General features: G+C 50.2%; 2 protein-coding genes across 2 annotated transcripts; one reads left to right on the top strand and one right to left on the bottom strand.

Annotated features, from left to right (window-relative positions):
• Positions 1 to 1,969: 1,969 nt before the first annotated feature.
• On the top strand, positions 1,970 to 8,237 carry TNNC1 (troponin C1, slow skeletal and cardiac type). The gene is made up of 6 exons (XM_068201691.1): positions 1,970 to 2,008; positions 5,490 to 5,520; positions 5,833 to 5,979; positions 7,159 to 7,273; positions 7,380 to 7,516; positions 8,061 to 8,237. Exons 1-6 carry the CDS (start codon positions 1,985 to 1,987, stop codon positions 8,090 to 8,092), a joined length of 486 nt encoding a protein of 161 aa, XP_068057792.1. The 5' UTR covers positions 1,970 to 1,984; the 3' UTR covers positions 8,093 to 8,237.
• A 5,657-nt stretch (positions 8,238 to 13,894) lies between these two features.
• On the bottom strand, positions 13,895 to 16,708 carry RPL29 (ribosomal protein L29). Its single transcript, XM_068201692.1, has 4 exons — positions 16,596 to 16,708; positions 16,317 to 16,361; positions 15,016 to 15,080; positions 13,895 to 14,100 (listed from the first exon to the last, which is right to left on the bottom strand). The coding sequence occupies exons 2-4, from the start codon at positions 16,351 to 16,353 to the stop codon at positions 13,975 to 13,977; spliced, it is 228 nt and encodes a 75-aa protein (XP_068057793.1). The 5' UTR covers positions 16,354 to 16,361; positions 16,596 to 16,708; the 3' UTR covers positions 13,895 to 13,974.
• Between the last annotated feature and the right edge of the window lie 728 nt (positions 16,709 to 17,436).

The raw sequence follows: 17,436 nt of genomic DNA on the forward strand, positions 1-17,436 counted from the left end.
GCGGCCCAGATTTCCCCTCTCTAAGCACACAGAGACCCTTCCTCCACATCCCAGCCTGAATTTCACCCCAGCTCTCTCCAGCAGACCTTCTAAAGGCAATGTTGGAGCCGCCCCTCCTGCACTACATTGACCCGAAATATATTCTGACACATCCCCGGGGCTGTTTTCAGGGTGACTCAGAGCCATCACTTCCCAGGATGGAGGGACAGGGCCAGGCGTGATTCCTCAGCCCCTGCCCTGGTGCCTGCTAGTGCCCAGAGCTGGCACCTGCCACCCCACTGTCCCTGCAGTGAATCCCAAGGCCAGAGAAGCAGTCGGGGGCTGGGGCTTGCCTCGGGGCAGCAATTCATTGGGAAGGTCTCTCTGGGGTTGCCCAGGAGGTTCTGGGTCGTTGTTTGGTTCTCCCATCCCAGCCTGTGCCCTCACCTAAGGACAGGCTCCAGTGCCCTTTAACAAAACAACTTCCTTCCCTCTGCTGCTTTTTCTGACTTTTGTGTGTTAAAGGCAACCAAAATATTAAATACATTCAACTTAGGAAGACTAACTGCTTCAAAAATCAATTCCTTAAATGTAACAATTTTCCTTTTTATTCCATCTGCTACCCCTATGCTGAGCAGAGGCAGGGCTGGGCTGAAGCCTGGGAAAATCAAGGCCAGCGGGTGCCCACAAGACCACAGTTCCTATCAGGCTCTGCAATTATTTAATCTTTCAGGACTCAAAACCTGGGAGGATGTGATGTGGGGATGGCTTTGTGCTCACCTGCATCTCCACTTTGTGCTGACACCACCTGGCTCTCTGGTTAATGCTGCTATGGCTTGGGCATTCCACAGGGACTGCGGGTTTTTCCATGCAGCATGATTCTTCTTAAAGGTGGATTTGTAGTAAAGATGAAAACTAACAGTTGCATTAATTGTATTTTTATGTTTTCAAACTAATTTTGACTTGAGCCTGCTGGAGGTGAGACCTCGCCACCCTGTGGTGCCAGAGCCATCTGTAGCCCCTCTGGACACAAGAGGGAGTCCTGAATCGTTAAAAAGAGAGGTTTGTTTGCTGTGGATTAAAACACTTTTCACTGCACTGAGAAAACCGCTCATCACTTGGAGGCCTTTGGTGTGTTTTGCTCTCCACCGTGGCAGGGTAAATCCGTGGTAAATTCACAGTAAATCCACGAGTGTGGATTTAAGCTGTTTGCGGTAGGGACAGGTCAGCAAGCTGGCTGGGTAAAGTGAGTCATGATTTCCCAAAGGACTGGCAATTATCCCTGGAATCAAACATTTTGATAGCTGATCCCCACATTTTGCAGCCCTAGCTGAAAACAAGACTGGAGCAAAGCTCCATGCGTCTCCACACTTCTGTCCGTGGCACTGGGACCGCACGTTCCCCCCGTGCTCCCTGCCTGCCCGCACACATTCCCCCCACGCTCCTCCGAGGGCACCGGCCCCAGCTGCAGGTCCCCCATGGATTTGGGGACACGCAGCAGAGGCGACGAGGGGCCCTGACACCCCCTGTTCCCACTGCCCCGGGGGACATTTGCTACTGGACAGGGATATTTTGGGACATGTGCCTTTCCTGTAATGCCCAATCCTATTTGGCACAGTATAATCTTTCTAACGCAGCTCCCAGGGGGAACACTCTGGAGGTGGAGGTGACATGATGGCACGGCTCCAGTCAGGACAGCCAAGAGCCGCAATATATCAGCAATTTCGGCAGGTCTTGCTGAAAAGTGGTGGCTTGATCCCACAACAAAGTCACGAGGAAACCTCCAGCTGCCGCGGAGCGGGGCTGGGGCTGGCGCTGGGGCTGGCCCCGGACGTGCCAGCGCCGGGCTCGGTGGTGTCCCCATCCCAAGGCACGCAGGGCAGGCATTCCTGGGGGGCCGGGCATGCGGGGCTGCCGTGGGCTGGTCCCAGCCCCCTATATCAGCCGTGCCCGCGGGGCAGCGCCGCCAGAGTGACCGTGACAGCCCCCGGCCCCTCGCCCAGCCATGGATGACATTTATAAGGCAGCGGTGAGTGTCTCCCCTTGGGGCTGTGGGCTGGGGAGAGGGGGGGTCTGAAATGGATCTCAGGATTTTTGGTCTAGGTTCCCCAAAGCTGCGCTAGCAATAATTCAGTGGAGAAATGAAAATGAGAAATAATTACAGGACAGCAACTCTTAGTCAACATCCTCATCCAGGACACAGACCCTTCCCTCTCATGGCTCTGGAAGTTTCACACTCCTCTTACAAGTGTGAAAACTCTCAACCTGCTGTTAAATTATTTACAATGACCCCCTGGCTCCCCACAGAAAAGCAGGGAGATGGCTCCTAGGTGAAGCTATAAATCTCAGTAAAACCTGCAGGGCATTAAGAGATGACTCTTGGTTTTAGCCCAGACAAAGCAGAGTAGGATTTCCCAGAAAATAAACATTATTTTTATGGGTTAAAACTCACCTTCTTCTTTCTGGTGCTTTACAACTCTGCCATTGCTATGATCGCCCCCCCCCCCCCCCCCCACCTTAGCTGAATATTTTTCAGGGGGATTTTAAAAAACCCTCGTTTTTTCTCAGTTATTTCCAAACCTCCTCCTCTGCTTTGCTGCTCCTGCTCTGTGCTGTGCAGAATCCAGAATGTGAGCTATGCCCTGGGGAACGTGGAGCATCCTTAGGCTATTTTAACTTCCACAGCTGCACGCTGTGCTCACTGTGTAAACCCAGACTATTTGGTCTGTAATAAGAACACTGCATTATTCTGTAATGTAGACAGACAGAGATGTGCGAGTGGACTAAGGATGAAAATAGATTCTGGATTGTGTGGATTGCTATTGCATCCATAAGTGGATTTACAGTAAGAGCTTTTTGGTGCTTTTTCCCCCTTAAATATGCAGTGACCAAGTTTGATTTTCAGCAAGAGCACAAAAAAAATGCATCATACCAGTCTTATTATTATGGCAAGGTTTTTAGAGGGAAGGAATATAGTCCTTGGTAGGCAACTGAATAAAAAAACCCAATGCTCACCCATCCCCTGTACCTTGGTCAGCTTGAACCTTGGAAATGGAACCCCTGTAGTGATCCTGATAGTGTGAAAATGTTCGGGAAAGGCTGAGTCCCCCAGCCAACACCTTCAAAATGGAGAAAAATGGAACCTGTAAAATCAAAGGAAATCCAGGCCTTTCCAATGTAGTTTTTTAATTAAATAAGTTCTCTGTGACTCAAGGCACAGGCTCTTTCCTCATTGTATAGGGACCATGTGGCCATTAATTAGGTAAATGTAGGGTTTGAGTCCTGGGCATTAACTCCCAACACCTTTACAGAGGCAAAACAAGTCCAAGCCAGGTACAGCTGAGACAAACAGCTCTTTTATGGAGCTGTTTTGTATTTCCCACAATTTAGACTGTAAAGAAAACATTTACCTGTGGAAAAAAAAAAAAAAATTAAGAACTTCAGTTTCCCCTGACTTCAGACAGAACCCTGGGATGGAGAGAAGAGCTTTTAAAAGCAAAATACAGCAGATTTAGCATTACCACAGCTGCTGCAGTGCTGTGAGCTTAGAGCTTGCCTTCCCACACTGCAGTCAGAAAAACCTGTTCCTGGAATGATGTGGAGGGAAAAGAGGAATAAGGCAGCAAACAGCACCCATGTCCAGAGTGAACTATGAACAGCTCAAGAGACATTTCTGTGACAAAAATGTCACTCTATAGCAACAATGCATTTAATTTCTATACACCACATCTATCACTTCAGTACTCAAGGAGGCTTCAAAATGGAATAGTTGTATATTTTCTGCATGTTGATAGCATATATTAATATTACATTTATGCCAAATCCCCTATGTGCAGCCAGAGAACCCAATGGATTTTCATCTTACCCACTCATGCCTAGATAAGGGTGTGCAAACACAAAGCTATTTTGGGAATATTTTTAGGCTCTGTTAAGCGGTGCCTAGAACAGTGCCAGGGACAAGTGTCCAGATAAAGGGCTGCAAGGATAAATACCAAAGCCTGGGAACAATCGGGGAGCTCATCTTTATCTCCAGCACCGCTCTCACCCAGGCTTATAAATAGCGACTGCGCCAGGAGTGTCGCGTTACAGAGCAGGACGTGGCTGTGGCCATCGTGGTGGTGGCTGCCCTTGCTCTGCCCAAAAAATGTCTACAGAGGGCCAGCAGCTGCCTGCTTGCCTTCAGCAGCACCAGAAACACACTGGGCTTGGGTTTCCTCCAGCAGTGAAGAAAAATCTTGCCACCGTCCTTAGTGCTTTCTGCCAAGCCCTCACCTCCTGGAGCATGGGGAGTGGGATAAAATGCTCTGCCTGCTCCCACAGGCTCTCACCTGCTAAGGAAAAGTACTTTCTCTGCTTCTTGCTGCAAGCAGGAAGAACCAGCTGGCTTTTGCAAAACCATTGCCCTTTGGGGCAAAAGAATCAGTTTTCACTCAAAGACACATCCCTGGGTTGTGGGGTCCTGCCCCAAACACAGCATGGCAGGGATGGGTGTTGGGGGCCACTTGCATGGGGGTGGCAGCAAGGAGACTTCAGTGGGGTCAGACAGGGCAGGCATGGGGTCCTTCCTGGCTGGATCTAGAGAGGCTGTTGACCAGCATAGGAAGGAAAAGTTGATGTTTTCATGGATGCTTCCAAAGGGGCAGTTGGACATGGTGGTGAGGGCAGCAAGTTCAGCTAAGCAGTACCTGGAATGAAGCCAAAGAGAGAAAGGCACTTAAACAGGTATGACACAGAGCTGATTGATTTCCCTTTGCTCTCCTTATTGATTACTTTCATTAATTCATGCTAATAAACTCCCACTGATGGTCTGTGGGGATTGAATTAGGGCAGAGTTTGGGAACAATCTGCCATCCCATGTCAGCTAATGCCTGTTGGCTCCACAGGACATTTCTTCAGAGATTCCCAAAACAGACTAAAGGGAATAGCAGCTCCCTTCACAGCCAGACACCTTTGTGATAACCCTGGCTGAGATGGAAGCAGAGCAGTTAAGCTCTGGATAGGGCAGCAATTTCCTGAATCTAGGCCTGAAAAACAACTACCAGGGATAGTCTTGTCTACCTCTCCCTCCCCAGGGAACTCTCAAGCACATCTCATCTCTGATCTGGCATTGGCCCACATGTGAGCAGCCCTCAGCAGTGCAGCCATTCTGCAGTGAAACCTGCCAGCAACAAGAAATCCCCAAATGGATGAAAGAGGCATATTCTTTTCCCAGTGGACTTTCCCTGCTTGTACAAAGGCTATTTCTGCCATGTATTAGCACCTACTACTCTAGAGAAGTTATGTTTGCTTCAAAGGAGATGTGAATAATTTTTTTAAAGGGAAGAATCTCTTTGACTGCAAAAACTTGCTGTGTCAAAACCCCTCTGGCTGTACATTTCCTAGTCCACGAGGCTGCTTCTTGTGAGGTTTCATTGACCCTGGCAAAGGCTGTTGAACAAACAACATGTCCTTTTAGCAATTAGTGATGCTGACAAAATTAAAATGACTTGATGTCCGTGTTTTCCTTACAGGTTGAGCAGCTGACAGAAGAACAAAAAAATGGTAGGTGCATCCTCAATCTGACACCACAGCCTGAAGTGGAGCTCCCCAGCCAGCAGCCCTGCCTGCCTCAGCAATAATACTCTGGAAAATGCTTTGGCCACACTGGCCAAGGCAGGGCACGACCCAGGGATTTTGATCCACCAACATTCCTAGCAAGGCAGTTTCTGTGGTGTGCCTGGTGTCCCACAACACCGTGCCTGGGCACTGCTGGGGTGCAGAGTCAGGGGAGGCTGTGCCTGGGATGAGCCCCCTGCCTGCAGGCTGCAGCTGCGGGGCAGGACCCCTCACATCTCCTCTCTCCTCTCTCTCCAGAGTTCAAGGCTGCCTTTGACATCTTCGTGCTGGGGGCAGAGGATGGCTGCATCAGCACCAAGGAGCTGGGGAAGGTGATGAGGATGCTGGGGCAGAACCCCACCCCCGAGGAGCTGCAGGAGATGATAGATGAGGTGGATGAAGATGGTGAGAAGTTTGGGTTTCTTCCACTCTCCCAAGGACCATCCCCACATCTGGGGGTGTGGGGGCCATCTGTGCAGTGCTGGCAGGATCTATGCTGGGGACAGTCACAGCTGTGGGGTGCAACCTGCTGTGAATTCAAAGGACACTAAACACCCACCAAACCTCTGCATGGTTCCTTTATGGAATTTCCAGGCAAAGAGAAACTATCGAAATTTTTATTCCTACAACAATCAGACTACTTGAACTGATTTTGAGTGGAGGTACTGTGAAATTGTACAGATCCATTTAAAAAACAAAATACAGGCTGAATGTAGGAACTGCCATTTCAGAAATGCCACTTAGAGGATTCTATCATCAGGAAAGTCTCTCACTGCTCAATTGTACACACCCCCACATAACTAACTGTCAATACTGATTAAATCAGTGTACTGATGATCACACATAACAAAATCCACTGTGGGCACTTGGGCAGAAATACCACACTAAGTAACTGGAAAATAAAAAAAGCAGATAAAAATCAGGCAAAAAAGGAAAGCATCTGAGTCATTGAAAACAACACTACTATAGTGCCAGTGCAAAACCACACTGCATGAATCCCTGCCTTCTGGAGCTTTCAATATTAATACCTACATGAGATGGACAGGTATCTCCATAGCAGGAATTTCCATTATTTGGTGCTTCCAGAAGGACTTTTGCCAAGGCAAAATGACTGTGAAAGGTAGAAGTTCATTTACAAGGTCAGAGAAAGGCCTCAGTCACTTATTGCAGCATCCTGAGAGCTGATTCTTGCTGCAGGGGCTGCTCTCTTGAGTTTTAGCCCCTGGTTGCTGAAGGGAAGGGTGATCCCTCATTGGCATTGCCCGTCCACCCCTTGTAGCTCCAACTGATGGCTCCAGCTGGACTCCCCTTTCCTGCATTCCTCAAGCCCAGTATGAGAAGAGACTGAGGCAGCAGACCTTGCATATTCTTCCAGTTTGACTTGTAGAGACACTGTCTGATGGCAGTCTTTGTTTTTAACTTTAACAATAGTGGGTTTAACATCACCACTTAAGGTTTTGGGGTTCTGAATTCATGTGGCTGTGCAGGGAAGCTGGGTGGGCCAGTCTGGTAGAGTTGCTCATGGAGAAGTGTGGAGCTCAGCCAGGGTCCCAGCTGGCCCCAGAAAGTCCGTTCTTCCCTCAGGCAGTGGCACTGTGGACTTCGATGAGTTCCTGGTTATGATGGTCCGGTGTATGAAAGACGACAGCAAAGGAAAAACCGAAGAGGAACTCTCAGATCTTTTCAGGATGTTTGATAAGTAAGAGCCATGAGCACAGCAAGATGGGGGGGTGGGAGGGGTGCAGCCAGCCTGGCCCCCTCCCCAGCAGCTCTGTCTGGTCCTGAGCTCTTCTGTCCTGGCACAGAAACGCTGATGGCTACATCGACCTCGAGGAGCTGAAGATCATGCTGCAGGCGACAGGAGAGACCATCACCGAGGATGACATAGAAGAACTGATGAAAGATGGGGATAAAAACAACGATGGCAGGATTGACTATGATGGTAGGACTCTTTCTTGCATGTGGTTTGGTCACAAGCCCTTGGTCATGCCCCTGGGTAGCTCCCATGGTCTTGGTTGAGCAGGAGCTCATGCAGGCAGTGCAGGGCAATACAGCTGACAGGAGCATGTGTGCACAGGGATGAAGGGGCTCTCACACTTGTGACATGGGAGCAAGGGCCTGGGGCTGCCTTACCTGTCCCTTGCTGCACTGAAACACCGCCACTTTTCACCAGTCCCCTCCTGCCCCCTTAACACAAGCACCATTTCTGAGGGGCTGTATCTTTGATTGTGCTGCTGACAAAATGATGTTCAGACCATGTGGTGGCAGCTGAGGGTGAGGCTGGGCTTCAGTGACATTTCCAGCAGGAGTCACAAGGAGTCCTCACCACAGTCAGAGGAACAGTAGCCATCCCCCCCTTGGCCTCTCGCATATTGTGAGGGTGGAAAAGGAGACAGGGGTGGGAAAAGCTGCCAAGCTTTTGGCAGCTGTAAGGGCACTTGGGTCTCACCCCAAACCTCTTGTCTCCAATGTCTTCCCCTTGGCAGAGTTCCTGGAGTTTATGAAGGGGGTTGAATAAATCTGAGGCCAGATGGACAGCTTGACTCTCCTAAACCCTCCAGCTCTGCATCTCATCTCCTTGACTAAGTCCCCTGGCTACCAGCATGAAGACTGAGTGCTGAGAAGGGTGGCCAGGGGGAAATAAAACCTGTTAATACCCAGTGCCTCAGCTGGTCATTCCTTGGAGATTCAGTGACAACTTCACCCCTGTTGTGTACTCATGATTAATGAAACCACTGCTGAGGACTGCTTCTGGCAAGGTGACATCACAGCTGGAGCTTTAAGCCCCCAAGGAGGTATTCTGCTGCCAGCCCAATGGCAAAGTCCATCCAACAGGGCCATGGGTGCTCGGTGGGGAGCTGCCATGTTCCATCTCCTCACTCTGCCATGAGACTCAGGAGCTGGCACTGGTGCCTGCTGGTTTAACTGGAGCATTGGCAGCATTTTAGCAACGAAATATGAATTAATGATGGCCCTTCAGCCATCGCTGAAATCCACTGTGACAGGGACAGTCCCTCTCCTCCCTATTCTCACCCTGGCTATCCTGAGGGTACACCCCTCCTCCTGCCTGCCAGCCTGATTGGCACCTTGTAATGCCAAAAGAAGACCTCCATTTGCTTTGGAAACATGAATAAAAGCCATTCCTGAGCTGGACTGGATGCTCCTTCCTGCCTCTCTCAGCCTGGTGGGAGGCAGGTACTGGCCCCCCATAGTCCTCCTGCAGCCCTGGGTGGGAGCCTCACTACAAAAAATGAGACACCCAATTTTCCCTGGCAAATCACATCGATTTGGGCCACTGAGAAACACACAACTCCACTCTGGGTCTCAGCCTGCAGGCACAGGGTGACAGCAGGGCCAAGGAGCTGCACTGTCCCCAGCACCGTCTCCTCTCATCCCAAGGAAGCACAGCATTCCTGTGGCATTAGCAGCTCTCCGTGCACATAGCTGCCTCCTCCCATCGAATTACAGCCCCAGCACAACTCACACATTGCAGTCGTGTTGCTAAAGTCAATCGTTTACCCAAGCAAAATAAACATTGGCAGGGCAAGTACGGGGCTGTGCTGGTGCAAGCCCCAGCGATGCTGCCCTCAGCCCTGGGTGGCCACGCTGCTGGGCCAGTGCCTCAGGTCTGCTGGGTTGTCCTTCTGCCTTTCTTGACCAAACTAGATTTTTTTTCCCCACTTCTGTGGAAACAACACCCTAAAACAGCTGTGACACAATCTCATTTATAGCAATAATGAAATATTGCAGTTCAGAGAAAACAGGGATTAGAGAGGTGGTTGATTGTGTGCAAGGACATGGCTGTGTCTTTCCTCTGGACAAGCAGCACTAAATATTTTGCTCAATCAAGGCTTATAACAACAGAAAAACTAAGAAAATGAACCTGTCAACTAGAAACCTAGGGTATTTTGGAAACAGCTCTAACATAAACATCTGTTTGACCCACTCAAAGGGGTCTCCCCAAGGGTTCCAAGCCCTTAATGCCATAGCTACTGCAGATTCAGCAGGACTACAGGTGCACCAGAAGGCAATGGAAATTTGGGTCTAAGAACCCTGGGGCAGGAAATACTCCCAGGTGTTATCAGATTCTGTTTCCAGCTAATCTGCAGCCTAGAGATGAAAAAGAAACATTTTCCGTCTCCGCAGTGTAGCAGCAGCAGTTGTTTCCCACTGAAGCCTGTGAGGACACAGCATGTCCTCCTGTTTTACCCCAGGCCTGGAACCTCCAGAGTGGCCAATAGCTGGGATTCAGACAGGAGCTGAAGTGATGCCAGCTGTCCCCACACCCATGGCCACCCAGCCCACGGGCAACCCACACCTGCACTCACATCACATCAGGCATCACTGACAGACCCCTTATCCTCCTCTGTCCTGGCCAAATCCCAGCATCCAAAAAGGAATTCTCCAAGATATTCTCCACTGCTTACTGATAGGCGTTGGCTCCCTGGAGGGTGAACAAGAGAAAAAATAAGGTTAACCCCTTTCCTTCAGTCAGCTTGGTGGCTTGGACTGTGCTGTGACCCAGGGAAAAGGATGGCTGGGAAGAAGCCACTTGGCCCAGTGTCTTGGCTCTTCCCCCTTGGCTCAATGGCACTGGCAGCAGAAAGCCACAGCCACACCTGCTGCCCACCCTTTTCCAAGAGTAAAGCAGGGAAGGTGGTGGCTGGAGAGAGAAGACAAAGGTCTTGTAGCAGCCAAAACTTGTCACTAGAAGAGCAGATACACTGGGACTATTAGTCCTTAGAACAGGAGTTTGGGAAGCCAGGAAAACTGCTGCCAGGCTGGACTGCCTTAACACACAGCCTGTCCTCCCAGTCAGATGGCAAATGCTGCAGGGTGAGGAGCTGTGGGTGGATTTCACAGTTGGCTAAAACACAGGAACAACTGCACAAGGAATGTAACACGACATGACAGGCCAGCGAGTGGGTGAGCAGGCTGAAAAAACAGTCCCCCCTGGAGGATCAGCCTGGCTCAACCCCCACACAGGGGATGTGCTAACAATGAATGAAAACCACCCCGAGGAATCCATGGATCTGTGCAACTCCAAATCAGTTTGCAGTTTTCAGTGCACGTGTAGTGAACCTCTGGTGCCCAAAAGCATTTGAGTAATGTGACACAAGTCCACATTGTCTGGGAAGAAAAAGCAACTAACTTTTTTTTTTTTTTTAATCAGGCAAAAAGTAATTTCCCAGTCTCTAAAACAGTCCCTAGATCTGTGTGCTCTTAACTCCCCAGCAGAGACAGGAGCTGTGCAGGCAGGTTACAGCAGCCCATGCCACCAGACATTGCCACAGTTCTCAGGCCATTTATCTGCTTGCCTTTACTGTAGATTTAAACTCCTGCCTTGGTTTACAGCTTTATCAGTGTATTTGAGGCCTCTCCTCAGCCCTCAATAAAACTTTGCTGTGTGAACCAAGTGACTGCAGGAAGCTTAGATGAAATTTCGTACTCACTGCCCTAATAAAACCTCTGCCTAAATCTGCCAGCAGGGCAGTGGCAGTGTAACGTCAGCTAAGGTACATCAGATAAACACTTCACCAAGCCTAAGCCCCTGTGGTGTAGAAACACCTGCAACAGCCCTGAAACCTGGGCGAAGCAGAGCTCATGTTCTGTTGCTGCTGCCTCTTTTTGACCACGCTACTGAAAGGCAGTAAAGGGGGACGCAGCAACACCTGTCCAGCCCTACTTTTTATCCTCGCTGTGAACATCCACGTCCCCAGTTAACACCTTGCCCCATCAGAGCATTTTGCAGGGCTTTGATTTCCCACCCCCCACCAGTTCTGTGCTCTTGGCTTTCAGAGCAATGGCTCACCTTTGCCAAATGAGATTATTTGGTATTTGGTTACACGCCCTTTGCCTTTTTTCTTTTTTAAGTCAAAGCAGAGAAAGGAGCCAAACTGGAACTTGATAGTGAGTACTCTTAATTGCAAAGGGGAGAAGTAATCTGCAGCAAGTATGACGTACAGCAGCAGCAAGCATGAGATGGATAAGCTGATGTACAGCAGTTGTTAAGCATTGAGATGCTTTCGAGCTCTTTGTCTTTCTGCAGGATGCCAAACACTTCATCACAAGAGTTTTGAAGTTTTCAAATATCAAAGACGAGAGAGCTCTGCATAATAGGAATAGTTTCAAGTGGGCCACAGGTGCTGGCTCCCCCTCCTGGGCTCTGTATACGTAATGTCCCCAAAAAGGATCTCCAACCTCACTTCACCAATAGAACTTAAATAATTTCACAAGGCCAGAGAAAGAGGATGGAGACCCACCCGGAGGCAGAGTCAGCACAAATTCCCCTCCACAGCTTCCCCTTCAGGGGCTGGGACAGCTGTACAAAGAGGAAAGCTGTGAACACAGGTGTCATAGGGTTAGCAAATGCAATAGGTGGTCACTGATGTCCCAGCAGTGCCCTGCAGAACCACCACGTGTGCAGGGAGCACACAACAACAAACCTGACACCGACCTGCTGTGGAAGCTCACAAAATTCCTGTCTCTTGCTACACAATGATGCCTGGATTAAGGTTACGTTCCTCTGTGCTGCATTTTGTCACGCAGCCGCTATTTTGGTCAGAAAGTCAGCAAGCCCTTATTTGGGAAGCCATCCCACTGAAGGGCAAGCATGAAGGGCAGCGAGATGAAAAGGCTGCTTCTGAAGGCAGGCCTGGGGGAGCTGCCTGGAGCCACAGGAAGCCCACGTCTTGCCCTCTGCTTCTTGTTAACATTCCAACATCCTCTTCTCAGCCTGACCCTTGCCCCTCTCTTCCCTCAGACTGCATCTTGTGGGTGAGCTACTCTCACAACACAGGCACTCTGGGGAAGACATTAAGGGGGTTGAAATGAAAACTCCCTTCTTACCTTTTTCTTATGGAAAAGTTGTAGTGCTAGAGATTTAAAATGCAGAACTTACACTGGGTAGAAAATCTGCAGACACACAGGTAAAGGTGTAAACTGACAAACACCAGTGCTCTGTTCAGAGGTTTTTTCCTTTCGCTCTTTTAACACACATCTACACCAGACTGATCACACTGACCCTCACTGGACCAGCCACTCCCATCTCCTTCAATACCAGCAACAACTCCACTGTGTGCCTTAATCATCTGCAAGCAGTGAACCTTGCCGACGAACTCTGTCATGCTGCTGCTTAATATTAAATCTGGTTTTTACTGATACCTTTGCTGGTGATCCTTTAAGCTCCTCAAACACTTGTTTGTAACAGGCTGACAAACACCAACCTCCACAAAAGCCCAAGAGATGCACACAGCAGGAATCAGACAGCTGAGGGCTACAGACAACCCTGACTTTACAACCCCCTTGACTTGTGAGTTTCAAATTAGTAAATCTCTTTATATTGCTTTGTTTAGGGGTGGGTGGGTTTTCCTAATCAGTCAAAACCAATTAAAAAGTTGGAACTGGGAAAATATTTTTGAATTTAAGCCAGAAATTGTTCAAGCTAACACATAATTTTGGTAATTGGTTAAACTTCAAAAACTAAACTACATGAATTGGATGTTCTAGTTAAAATTGTTTTTCATCCTGCAAGTGTTTTTCTGCTGTATGCAGTCAGGAGGTCCGCGTGTGTTCCAGCCCTCGTGCGCTCCGCCGATTTACCCCACCGGGTGGACGAGCGCAGGAACTGCAGCTCCAGAGCAGCCGGCTGCATTCCAACAGGTGCCTCCAGCGGCAGGCACGGCCTGAGGCAGATTTGAGGGGGCTCTGGAGAGCGAAGCCCTCTCCCGATGTACAAAACAGGAGCAAAACCCAGCTCTTCCCAGGATTTCACACGTTATTCCCCTCATCTACCCAAGCCAGCACGTTTCATCACAGTACTTTTGTTACTGGAGTGAAAGGCACTCCCTAAAATCAGTCACTATTAAAAAACGTGCATTTTGTATATTCCTAAACCTTTACATATTCCCATGGGTAGCTCCATTAATGCTTTAAACTCCACAAATATTTCAGGCTACAACACACACCAACTCCAGCACAAACTCCTGTGGTCTCCAACACCACACCACAGCCAGCACTCCTTCCCCTCCTATTTCCCTGGATTCCAAACCTGTACAGAACCACACAGCAGAGCAGGAGACATGTAACAGCCCCTGGACATTTCACTTTGCTGTAACAACACCAGGAATTATCACTAAAGTCATGGTACATGAGAAAGAAAATGTCACCCCAGTTCTCAAAAACAAGGAGGATCCAGGGAACCACAAGCCAGTCAGGCTCCCCTGGATCACAACTCACAGGCTTGAGGCACAGCTGGCAGCTAAAGTACAACCCAAACAAGGCCTCTGGAGGGCTCTCCTCAAATTCAGGAGGTGAAGGCTTGGTTACATACAATTTTATTTAAAAAAAATGCTGTAACACACATGCCAGTAAGAAAACTGGGTCTTCTGTTAAAGCACATCAGTCCTTTTTCTGCAGAGCAGCCTGCTGAGCTGCCTGCTTGGCATTGTTGGCCTGCATCTTCTTCAGCCCCTTCTTGTTGTGTTTCTTTGCAAATCTCATGTTCCTCAGAAACTTGGGATCAACCTATAAAAATAAAGGAACAATAAGCCATGTTGCAGAAGAGATATCTATAAAAACATTTATAGCTCCATACTGTTCCAATTACTTCCAAATGTAGGCTGTGACTAGTTCAGACTTCTTTTCTGATTTTTCAACAAGATTATTTCAGTCATAACAGCTGTTTTCCTTAACCACCATCAACAATCAAAAAATCCCAAACCCCAGCAATAAACATAAAGAAAGGACAGGCAAAGCTGCAGGAGAGGCAGGACTGAACCCTCACTGAGCTTTGTGGAAGACAAATTTGTACATCACTTCCAAAAAGCTTTGCAGACTGTGAAATATACAAAGCAAATAAAATCACAAGCCTCCCCTAACACAAAATGTACTGTTTTCACTTTCAAGTGTGGAAAAAGATCCTATTGTACCATTTGGATAATCTCAGAAACAGCAATATACTGTCACTTTCGTGTGTTTTGCTCAGAAATGAAACTTCCTCTTATTTTTTTTTTTAATTTCCTGTAAGTGAAATTATCTGGATTATTCTAGACAGTAAAACAATATTGAAGGAGAGAGCAGAGCAAAGGAGGAGGAGACACAGCAGGACCCAAAAGGGAAAGGAACCATTTAAGTGGCAAGTGTTTGTTTTCCTGGAAACAGCACTTGGTGACAGCCACCAGAACAGGACAGGGACAAAACTGGCCACTGACTAAAATGCAGTTTTACAGACATACAAGGGCAGATGTCATGTGGGTGAGAGAGACCCCAGCTGCACGTCAGGTAAGTAAAAGATCTGAACCCCACAGTGGTTCCGAGCCCCTGGAACACAGGCCTCTGTCTGCAAAAAATGTGTCAGTCAAAATAATACAAGTTCTGGCGTTTTTTCACAGTTAAGCCTCAGTGACTCAAGGGCCTGGGAATACCAGCAGAAATACTCACCCCTTTGAGAGATTCGTATCTATGGGTTTTGGGCTTCTTGATGCCATTTCTGTGCCACTTACGGGCTATGTGGAAAACAAGACAATTACTTAAATTACAGTTTCTGCTATTATTTAGCAGCTACATTCGTTTCTAAGTGTACCTGACTATCAAAAGGATGTGGAATAGACAATTTTCAGACCCTTCCTATCCAAACTACATTTGAATTAAGAACACATCTCTATGCTCATGCCTTTGCATGGGCTTCCAATCCAAAGATTTCAGGCAGCTCATTAACCAATGACACCCTGACAGCAGCACCAGCAGAGTAAAAGGCCTCACTCGTTAATAAATGGAAGCCCTTGTGGTCAGTGTCACAGGGCACTGTCACTCACCGTGCAGGACCAAGCAGAACCTATTGGTGACCTCTGCTAAGTCACAGCACTGATGAGAAGACCCCACCCATGAACTATTTCATCACTGTGGCCATCTCTGGATTGCACAGGTCCCCAGGGACGAAGCTTTTCAGGAACATCACAAAATGACAGGATGGTTTGGGCTGGAAATAACTTTAAAGACCATCCTATTCCACCCCCTGCCAAGGGCAAGGACATCTCTCACCAGACCAGCTTTCTCCAAGCCCTGTCCAACATGGCCTTGGACACTTCCAGGGATGGAGCAGCCACAGCTTCTCTGGACAACCTGTGTCATCCTCACAGGGAAGCATTTCTTCCTAATATCCAACCTAAGCCTGCTCTCTGTCAGTGTGAAGCCATTCCCCTGTGTCACTGCCTGCTCTTGTAAAAAATGTCCCGCTGCCTGCTTAGCTGGTGATGACCACCATGGAATCTCTCAGGCTGGAAAAGCCCTCCGAGATCTTCGAGTCCACCACCACCCAGCCAACCAGACCATGGCACATTCAGCCTTTCCTTGAGCACCTCCAGATGGAGCGACACCACCACCTCTCCAGGCAGCCCATTCCAACGTCTGAGCACCCTCCTTGCAAAGAAATTCTTCCTAATGACCAACCCAAACCTCCCCTGGCACAGCTTGAGTCTGCAACCCGCCATCCTATTGCTGGTTACCTGGGAGGAGAGGCCGACCCCCGGTTTTCCAACCTAAAAGCTCCTATTTTTCTACCTACGTATTAACTCTACGTTGAGCCCAAACAGGTCGCGGCTCTTATCACACTCCTTCGACCCTCCCATGCGATCTCTGTGCAGCACCACCTTATCTCGCCACCAACCCCCGGGCAGGCCGTGCTGCCACCACCGCGCCGGCCCCAGCCCGGTTAAAGCCGCCTGGATCCCCGCCCCGCTCACACTGGTTGTGCGTGGTGTGGTTCTTGGACTTGGCCATGGTCGCACCTGCGGGAGAAACACACACGGCTCAGCCGGGCCGGGCTGCCGAGGGGCGCCCGGCTCCCGCACAGAGCCCGCCCGGCCCCGAGCCCCGCCTATGGCCCCGCTCCGACAGCCCCGGCCCGGCCCGGCCCGCGGACGGTGCCGGATGGGCGCGGACGGTGCCGGATGGTGCCGGATGGGCGCGGACGGTGCCGGACGGTGCCGGATGGACGCGGATGGTGCCGGGGCCGCCCTTACCGGAGCCGCGCTCGCCGCCGCCGCCGGACCGGAAGAGAGGGAGCACCACGGGGGCTGCCGGGAATCAGGGCCGGGCCGGAACCCCGTGCCCCGTAGTTCCGCCCGGCAGGGTCCCCGTTGCTTTCCCGAACCGCTGCTCTTTGCCCGCACCGCCCTGGCTCCCGCGGCCGGCGCTCCCGCTCCGTGAGGGACCTGAGGCCGGTCCCGTCCCGGGAAGGCCCCGCCGCGGCAGGACCGCAACACCCAGCGACGTGGCGGACCCAGTCCCTCGGGTGCCCGGTTCCCCCAGCAACGCGGTTGCCAGCAACACGGTCCCCCCACTAACGTGCCCCCGCCATGGCCTCTGCCGGCCGGCGGAGCGAGCCGGGAGCCGAGGCCGCCCTGCGCAGGGCCCTGCCCGCCCCCCGCGGGAGCCTGAGGCCCTCGGCCCCGTCGGAATCCGGGCTCGGTTTGTCTGCGCGTTCCGCCGCAGTATAGTCACGCACGGGCAACGCTGCTCAGGGCGGGTTCATTCAATGCCGTTCATCTCTATTGGTATGAAGCACCAGAGGCTCCGACAGCCCTGTCTGCTTTCAGACAGAAAGCTGTGCCACCTCGGCGACCCCCAAACCCCCCCATGCCCAGCAAAGAGGTGGCACAGTGCAGGGGTTTATGCTGCGAGGTTAAAGTTTCACTCCTGCAAAAGACACGGACTGCGAGTTTGGTATTTCAGTCTGTGAAAGGCACTCAAATGATGCCTGTGATGGGAAAATTTCCTCTTGGAAAGGGTGGACATTGCAATGGTTTGCCCAGCGTGGTGGTGGAGCCACTGTGCCTGGAGGTGTCCAAGGAAAGACTGGAC

Source organism: Anomalospiza imberbis, chromosome 11 (assembly GCF_031753505.1).
Source record: "Anomalospiza imberbis isolate Cuckoo-Finch-1a 21T00152 chromosome 11, ASM3175350v1, whole genome shotgun sequence".
NCBI lineage: Eukaryota > Metazoa > Chordata > Aves > Passeriformes > Viduidae > Anomalospiza > Anomalospiza imberbis.

Excerpts from the sequence above, each read along its gene's own strand:
- RPL29 (XM_068201692.1), bottom strand. The coding sequence starts at position 16,353 with ATGGCCAAGTCCAAGAACCACACCACGCACAACCAGT. Across the intron at positions 15,081-16,316 it reads CCACACCACGCACAACCAGT|CCCGTAAGTGGCACAGAAAT; the intron begins GTGAGCGGGGCG and ends TTTTCCACATAG. Across the intron at positions 14,101-15,015 it reads GATACGAATCTCTCAAAGGG|GTTGATCCCAAGTTTCTGAG; the intron begins GTGAGTATTTCT and ends TTATTTTTATAG.
- TNNC1 (XM_068201691.1), top strand. The coding sequence starts at position 1,985 with ATGGATGACATTTATAAGGCAGCG. Across the intron at positions 2,009-5,489 it reads ATGACATTTATAAGGCAGCG|GTTGAGCAGCTGACAGAAGA; the intron begins GTGAGTGTCTCC and ends TTTTCCTTACAG. Across the intron at positions 5,521-5,832 it reads GACAGAAGAACAAAAAAATG|AGTTCAAGGCTGCCTTTGAC; the intron begins GTAGGTGCATCC and ends CTCTCTCTCCAG.